Raw genomic sequence first — 8,866 nt, 5'->3', positions numbered from 1 at the left:
GATCTCAATTTCAGTGAAAATAATCGTGATTATCATTTTTGCCATAATCGAGCAGCCCTACCTGCTGAGGTTTAAAAAGCCCTCTGCACACAGAGCGACCTCCTGTTTTACTGAGTGTGTGCAGAAACACACGCTTCTCTTACACTAAAAAACTATTTTACAGCTTCCCTGGAAATCAAAGCGAGCCATCAGGAGGTGATCAGATAAACAGGAGTTTCACAGTTCGAGCTTCTCAGGATAAATACATCACATGATCATAGAAAGGCAAAACTGAGCCAAACCTGAAATCCCCATTTAACCACAAACTCCACATGCAGGAGATCCCAAACGTGCAGGATCACAGCAGAACTCAGTGAGCGAGTCTATGAAGACAGATGTCTGACTTTAAGAACTCAACCAGGAGCAGCCCTTCAGACCAACCGGCGGAGCAACATGTTCTCAGGGCAGAGCGGCGTGTTCAGGTGGAGCACAGGATTTATTCAGGTGTGTTTTACAGACAGGCTGATGTGAACCTGAACTCTGACCTGGAGCATCATCACTGACTGGACTGGATTAACAGTTAAAGTTTGTGGTGTACATCGTGTGAGGCTGCAGGTAACTATTAAAGCCCAAGGAACGCACATGACTACCTGTGGGCACCAGGTGGGACATTCACAGATGGCTCTAAAATCAGGAAACCTGCTTTCCTCTGTGGAAAACAAAGATTATTCTCTGACACTGATGGCTGTCGGGGGAACTGGGCTCCACCGACCTCTGACCCTGTTGTGTGTCACGTTCAGCATCATTCTGCCCCTGAACCCGTCTCAGGGCCCTGAAACAGTGAGACGAACGAGGAGACGCTTCACTCTGATCAGAGACCTGAGGTACGAATCAGCACAGAGCCAAAGATAACGGTCCAGGCTGAGGTCAGAGGTCAGATATAATCCCACAGGGTGATGATTTTACAAATATTCACACACAGAATTACGAAGCAGAGACATGCTGGGCAATAACCGGACAATAAAACACAAAAACATCCAATCAGAGGCCATGACACGTTGATAAACAGGATGTTACATCACAGGGAGTTTTCCCTTCCTGTTCTGTTCTTCTCAACACAAACACACACATACGGTGCTGCTCTGTGTGTGTGTAACACCTCAAACACTCGGCTGTAGAAATCAATCCTTTCATTGATTATCAGCTGATCAACTGAAATCAAAAAACAGGAAAAGGAACTGATGAATGACCAGCTGATGATGTCATGATGAAGTTGCTCAGAGGACAAGATCAGCTGTGATCATGATGTCAGCAATCACGATGTTGTCCTGCAGCCAGTGAAGGCAGAGACGGGCTCCAACAACCCAGCACACACCCTAAAACCAGAACTAGAACCCTGAAACCAGATCATGCACCAAATACACCAGCATCACCTTAAAACCAGAACCAGGACCCTGAAACCAGAGCCAGGACCAGAGCCAGGACCATAAAACCAGGACCAGGATAGCAAACCTAGACCTTCAAAACCTCAGAGATCCACTAACATCAGAAGCTCGAGTCAAATCAAATCACTTTTATTGTCACATCACATGTTCAGGTACGCTGGTAAGGCAAGTGAAATTCTTGTGTGCGAGCTTCACAGCAACAGAGGTGTGTAAAAATACAATAACATAAGAGAAGTCCTGCTGTCCCTCACACTAATTTACTCTGACTCCAGTCTGGATCCCCTCAGACCCCTTGTGTGAATCCAGACCCTCAGAGACTCGAACCTGTGGCGGGGTCGGACCCGCGGACTGTGCGCGGCTCCGCGGCAGGAGGAGCCGCTTCCTGCGGGACTCTGAGAGACTGTTTAAGTAAAGTCTGAAGGACTGGGAGCGCCTTACCTGCGACCCGGTTCTGCCTGCCTCCTGCTCCGTGTTCCGGTCTCTGTGCTCGGTTCAGTCCGGTAAGTAGTGCGCACGGCTCTCAGTGCGCCGGGAGGAGAAACTCTGAGCAGCTACGGTAAGCTACACGCGACCACTGCGGGCACAACCTCTGCTCACTTTCACAATAAAAGTCCCAAGGAAGTACAGCTTCCGGTCAGACTGTGTCTCCAGATCCACTTGCTGGCATTGATCGTAAGTTCTCCAGATCATAGGTAAAGGTTCATGTTCATTTCTTCGTTCTTTTTAAACGTGCTTTAAGACGTTTGCATTAAAAACCTGAGCAAAGTACAGCTGTTCTCACCTGCTCTGTTAAACCTGTTATTATTATTATCATTATTATTCTGATTGTTTCTTTTTTTTGTTAAATTTTATTTTTGCATTTAAATTAAACATAACATGCTTATACAAAATCAACCAAGAACAATTACTGTTTTTAACATTTGTGAACTTATAAGCATGAAAGGGGAAAAAAAGAAAGGAAAAAAGAAGAAAAAGAAGAGGAAGAAAAAAAAAATAAATAAAAAATAAAAAATAAAATAATTCACGCGGAGTGTGAGGCATGAATTATGATCAGTTATTTTTTTAAGAATTCTAGAAATGGTTACAAAATCATACAAAAACTCGCCAGTTTCCCCTCTCTATCAAATCTTATGTGCTCCACCCTGGCCACAGACACCATCTCATTAAGCTACCTGTTAAAACACGGGGCCGAAGAAGACCGCCACTGTAAAAGAATAAGTTTCTTTGTAGCCAGCATAAGAGATAATTACAATGGGTATCATTGTAATTATCTGTTTTTGTCAAAAGGGAAAAGATTCGACTGATGCAAATGATCCAAGTATAGCCAATGTACCATCACGTGGTACTTTTTTCCTAAATTGGTTTGAAAACCACATAAAAATCCGGCTCCAAAAAGCATTCAAAACCGGGCAATGCCAAAATAAATGTGCAAGGGAACCTTCACCGACTTTACATCTGTCACATAAGGGGGATACAGAATTATAGATCCGGTTAAGTTTAAGTTTAGAAAAGTGTAGTCTATGAATGACTTTAAACTGGATTAGTTTATATCTGGCATTTATTGAGCCTTTCTGAATATTGGACAAACAATTTGACCATTGGTCTTCAGACAGAGGGACCCCGAGGTCTTCAGCCCATGTTTTCTTAATTCGGTCGGAATCAACTGGGATTGTAAAGCACTTAACAAACTGAGATATCAAATGTTTAAAATCTGCTTTCCGAATTATATCAAATTAAGTTTAACTTCGTGGCTTCAGTGGAAAGTCTGAAAAGTTTTGTTGAACAAAATTCCTTATTTGAAGATAACGAAAAAAAATGTGATTGAGGTAATTGAAACTTTTCTTGAAGTTGAAGGAAGGACATAAATTTGTCATCTGTATATAAGTCCTCAATGTATTTGAGGACTTATATACAGGACTTTTCCCCCCATTCTAAAAACACCCTATCCATTTTACCTGGTTTAAGTAGTTATGTATTATTCGCATTCCTACTGAAAAATCAGGTAGTTTGAGAGATTTCCTAATTTGACTTAATATCTTTAAGGAGTGTTTAACAACAAAATTACGACTGAGCGAATTGTTAAAAGAACCCGTGTTAGAAAACAATAAGACTGGTAATGAGGCTTCAGATACTGTTCTGTACTGTACTGCCTCTACCTGGAGCCAGATCGGAAGCTTGTCATGACAATAATCAATAGGCGAACCCCACTGCCAGTGCAATAGAGCTCTTGAATTTGCTGCCCAATAATAATGTCTAAACACAGGGAGACCTAACCCCCTGCAGATTCTGATTGTTTCTTATTATTAATTTCTTTATTTCTTAAAAATCGTTTAAATGTTCACTAATACATATAAAAAAGACAACAAAAGTAGTCAGGAACAATGCACATATTCATATAGCTATGTATTGCAAGAAGGTCAACTCTCAGTTCTCTCCAGCGCAGCTTTGATTTATGATCATCAGGAAAATGATTAAACTGCACATGCTCAGTTCATTCCACTTCTGATCATACAGAATTAACATGTTCGTGCTTCCATAATGTAAAAGAAAACTGTGATATCATCTTTATGCATTTGTGATTTAAGAAAAAGCTCCTAAAATATAAAGAAGATGTTAAAGCTGTAAAATGAAGTTAATCTGGAGTTTTATCACAGGTGACCCCTTCATGCTGGCCTCGGGCTTCAGTCGCTCAACAGCCTTTCTGCTATTTAACTGTAAAACGTGAGATGAGCAGGTAAATAAACCACTTGCATTAATTAGGTTTCACGGTTGCTCTGTGGGTTTCATGGCTTCATGTACACTCGTCTGCAGGTAAGTCAGTCACTTCACAACATGAGGGAGTTGTCCCGTGGGCACTCAGAGGTCCTCGTGGACACTGTGTCCTGTCCTCTCAGCACTAAGGAGCTGGACAGCGGTGGAGTTTCCTCCTTGCTGCCCAAACAACAATCTGAGCAGAGCAGACAGGAAACAGGAAGTGCCTGAGACAATAAAGCGCTGAGAGGATCCGGAGCCCAGCTGCATTTTTCTGCCTCTAAAGGAGGATGCAGTCCTCATGAAGCTTTCCTCATCAAGGCAGGAAGAGCGTGCTCAGCAGCACTCAAACAAAACCACACAGGAGGTCACCGGGCTGCACACGCCCTCTGACAGCAGGAGACCACACATACACGCACAGACACAGTGTAAGGAAGAGGACTCCCTTACTACATTTATTTATATTATCTGTATAGCACTTCAGAGCACACCTTTCACTTTATTAAAAGCACATTTTCAAGCACTTTATTTAGCATTGCACTTTAAGAATGGATTTGCACAGTAAAACATTTGGACTGATCTGCTAGAGAGAGGATGACGGACTGATTCAGATCACAAAGGTCGAAGGTCACCGCTGAATCAGTACTGTACCGCTGTAAGCTGAACATGTGCCACCTCCTGCAGTAACTTTAACTGTGATATTTTTAAAATCCCCACCGTGATCAGCCTCAGGTCGTCTCACCTGTCTCCTAGTGTGTTCTGTGTTCTACACCCCATAAAAGGATTTAAACACACTGATTCTGAACAGGAAGTTGTTCAGGTGGAGGCACTGCTTCACCTGAGCAGGGTTCCAGGTGAGCTGAGTCTTCATAACGTACCTGTAAATGTGACGGCAGGAAAGAGGTGTGTCACTCTGGGGTCACCTGGATGAAGTGTGGGAGTTGAGCCTAGACAGAAGGAGGATGAAGAGCTTCAGTCCTTCTCATCAGAGGAGCTGTCCAGCTTCATTCCACCTGTTTGCACCAAAGACGAGCTGCAGAGACGCCTCAGGCAGTGACTGTCTGTGGATTTGTGTCTGTGCCTCACTCACACACCTTAATGGGAAGCAGCTGGGCCAGAGATTTGGGCACACACTCTGCAGCTCAGACTGAGTCCACTCGGGGGCGCTGCAGCCTCACGCAGACAGAAGAAAACTGACACGGTTTCTTCCATCTGTGCTCAGATTACCGAAGGGAAGTGTGAGGTTCAGACTTGGTGTTTCCTGCTCTGAACACAATCTTTGGTTTTCTGGATGATCGGAGGTAAGCGGACACTTTCAGCTTCCTGCAGACTCACTAGCAAAAACCCAAACATGAGGTCTGACACAGACAGAAAGAGGCAGCTTGTTGTTGTCCTCGTCTTCAAATCTTTAATTAATGGAATAAACACAGGGATCAGATTATTTTCTTTACATTTATAGTATATTCCAGGATGTAGGCACCGGTTGCTGGTTCGAGCCCCGGCTTGGACAGTCGTTGTGTCCTTGGGCAAGACACTTCACCTACCGCCTACTGGTGTTGGCCAGAGGGGCCGATGGTGCGTTATGGCAGCCTCGCTTCTGTCAGTCTGCCCCAGCTGTGGCTACACCTGTAGCTGCCTCCACCAGTGTGTGAATGTGAGAGTGAATGAATAGTGGAATTGTAAAGCACTTTGAAGGTCTCGAAAAGCACTATATAAATGCAATCCATTATTATTATTATTATTATTTTTGTTGCTGTGATAACAAAAACCAACAATAGCATGATTTGAAAGAGCACTGAGACAAAGAAAGCTTGAATCAGGCAGAAAGGTGAGAGGTGTGCTGGTGGCTCAGGGTGTCGTGTTGAGGAGAGCCAGGATGAAGGTCAAGGTCAAATTTATTTATATAGCACATTTCAAACAGCTGATGCTGCACAAAGTGCTTAACAATATAAAAATGGTATTAAAAAGCAACAATATAATACAATAATAACAGTAAAAAAACAAAAAAACAATAATAGGACAGTAAAAGAATTAAAACAATAACTAAACTAATTCAAATAAGACCAAAATGCTTGGGTCATAGTGTGTTAAAAGCCAGGGCATAGAAATGTGTCTTTAGTAATGATTTAAATTGCTCAAGTGTTTGTGCAGATCTAATATTTAAGGGGAGACTATTCCAAAGTCTGGGACCTGCCACAGAGAAGGATCTATCACCACGGGATTTGAGGTCAGTCCGTGGGATGGACAGCATTAGTTTTGAGCTAGACCTCATGGTTTTTCCTGGAGCATAGGCAGAGAGGAGCTCAGACAGGTAAGGAGGGGCTCGGGCATTAAGTGACTTAAAAACAAAAAGTAGAAGTTTAAATTGGATCCTGTAGGAGATAGGAAGCCAGTGTAAAGAAGCTAAAACTGGGGTTATATGCTCTCTCCGTTTGGTACCAGTTAGCAGGCGACCAGCTGCATTTTGAACCATCCGAAGACGATGAATGGAGGCCTGATCTAGACCATAATACAATGAATTGCAGTAGTCTAATCTGCAAGTAAGAAAAAGGTGAATAACACGCTCAAAGACGTTAGCCGGAAGGTATGGCTTTACCTTGGCTAGCTGTCTTAACTGAAAAAAAAACAGGACTGAACTACTGCACTCACCTGCTTATTCAATTTAAAAGAACCATCAATGTAGACACCGAGGTTTTTTACATGTGTTTTACAATACGAGGAAAGGGTGCCCAGAGTGCACCCTTTCCTCTGGGCCACGCTTGACTGGTCGATCATTCGAGGCATTCTAGTCAGTTTTTACAAGTGACTGAAAGAATGTGGTTGTGCTTTCCCCCGGTCATATCTGGATTTTCCCCTTTCACATGGGTGAGGAGCTCCATGACGGATCGATGGCGCTTACTGGTCAACGCCCTGTAGAGGTTTTCTGGCCTCTGTGAGGAGAAACCTAACTAACTGATGAGATAATTTATGTTATGTGGGAATGCCTCAGGATCAGCAGAGGTTTCTGGAACTGCCTCTGCGACCCGACACTAGAAAAAAAAAACACAAAAAAACAAAAAAAGAGGCTGGTTGCAACTTTTCCATCAGCTGCCATTGTAAGAACATAGAAATTTGTAAAGATGGACTTGCAGTGAGCTGAAACATGTTCACTCATCATCTGTTGACGTAGATCATGTGATCACACTGACTCACACACTGCAGAGCTGATTTAATGTGGTTTTATTGCTCAGGTTAAACATCCAGGAAAACAAATCTGAGAACCTGCAGAACATTCATGTGGCTTCTGTCCCACACAGATTACAGACTTTAAATATTCAGCACAGAGCCCCGACAAAATCAACACATCATTACTATTATTATTTACACTCTGAACATCTACCAGGACACAGCGACCCTCTCAGAACCGTGGTTATAGTTTGGTTACTTTTTTACCCACATGATAAAAACAGAGCTTTCACCTTTCTGATCAACTCTTACAGACATCGCACAGTTGTTCTGTTAGAAACTCTCTATGAGTGGGGTAAATATTTAGAAATCCACACCCACCTGAACCAAACCCCTACCCGACCAGGAAGTGGATGTTGTTAGGAGGCTAACACTGATTGTCATTAGCTTCTAAACAGACTGCAGGAAGTAGATTCACAGACGAGTTTCTGCTGCACGCTCTTTGTCTCACTGCAACACAAATACAATTCAAGGAAAGATTAGATGAAACTCCAGCCACCTTCAATGTGAGCAGAGGCCATCTCGGAACACCTGGAAACAGCTGTGAGGGTGATCTCATGTTTGTAGCTGCCATGAAACAGATTCCGTCCGATTACTGTGAGCTGACAGAAGGTTTTCAGAAAGTTGTGAAAAGGTTTGTGAGATCCAGCAAAGCGAGCGCAGCTGCATTCAGAAAGGTGTCCAGCATGAGTTTACCTGATCAAACAAACCAACAAACAGTAAACCAGACAGAGTCCGCCATCTTTACGGCTCCTCGTCGTCACTCTGCTGCGTCTTCTCCTCGCTCAAGCAGCTCTCATCGATGTTCTCCAGAGAGTCAGCTCGCTGCACCGTCAGCTCCGACACGCTGATGCACGGCAGCGTGTTCTGCTCTGGGAACATCCATGGCTTCAGGCCCGGGTTGTGTTTCCTCTTCCACTCCGGGTACTTTACAGAAGCCTTGTAGATCTTCCTCATAGCCTAAGATGACCAAAATGAGATGGGACAGAGACACATTCAGATGGGACAGAGACACAGTCAAATGGGTCAGAGACACGTTCTGATGGGACAGAGACACAGTTTGACCTCTGCTCACGCTGATGGGACAGAGACACAGTCTGATGGGACAGAGACACGTTCAGGACACGTTCAGATGGGTCAGAGACACAGCCTGACGGGAAAGAGACACAGCCTGACGGGACAGAGACACAGCCTGACGGGACAGAGACACAGCCTGATGGGACAGAGACACAGCCTGATGGGAATAGAGGTCGTTTACCTTTGGAGCTACAAACTGGGACACCCTGTTCACCACCCACTTTGGTAAAGAACCTGCAGACAGAGACAATGGTGCCGAGGGTCAGGCTAAGTCAGTTCAGTTTAAACATGAAGCACAGATCGAGTTTACAGAGAGAACATTTGTACAACACACACACACACACACACACACACACACACACACACACACACACACACACACACACACA

General features: G+C 43.9%; 2 protein-coding genes across 4 annotated transcripts in view; both read right to left on the bottom strand.

Moving 5' to 3' along the window:
• Positions 1-5,226, bottom strand: part of arap3 (ArfGAP with RhoGAP domain, ankyrin repeat and PH domain 3) — a 51,068-nt gene extending 45,842 nt beyond the window's left edge. The window contains exon 1 of one of the 3 annotated variants that reach the window (XM_042214689.1): positions 5,054-5,226. The gene's annotated coding sequence lies outside the window, so the exon portion shown is untranslated. Of the gene's footprint in view, positions 1-1,862; positions 2,013-5,053 lie in introns of those variants that run through there. The other 2 variants (XM_014329706.2, XM_005948639.3) reach the window with 2 other exon arrangements.
• Positions 5,227-7,371: 2,145 nt separating this feature from the next.
• stard15 (StAR-related lipid transfer (START) domain containing 15) overlaps positions 7,372-8,866 on the bottom strand; it is a 21,154-nt gene continuing 19,659 nt past the window's right edge. Inside the window, exons 5-6 of the mRNA XM_005948638.3 lie at positions 8,659-8,711; positions 7,372-8,360 (exon numbers count right to left, since the gene is read on the bottom strand). Of these exons, the coding sequence (XP_005948700.1) occupies positions 8,145-8,360; positions 8,659-8,711 (269 nt within the window). The 3' untranslated portion in view covers positions 7,372-8,144. The remainder of the gene's footprint in view (positions 8,361-8,658; positions 8,712-8,866) is intronic.

Source organism: Haplochromis burtoni, unplaced genomic scaffold (genome assembly GCF_018398535.1).
Source record: "Haplochromis burtoni strain Fernald_Lab_line unplaced genomic scaffold, NCSU_Asbu1 Contig_601, whole genome shotgun sequence".
NCBI classification, from domain to species: Eukaryota; Metazoa; Chordata; class Actinopteri; order Cichliformes; family Cichlidae; genus Haplochromis; species Haplochromis burtoni.
This window is presented reverse-complemented; position numbering and strand designations above follow the sequence as displayed.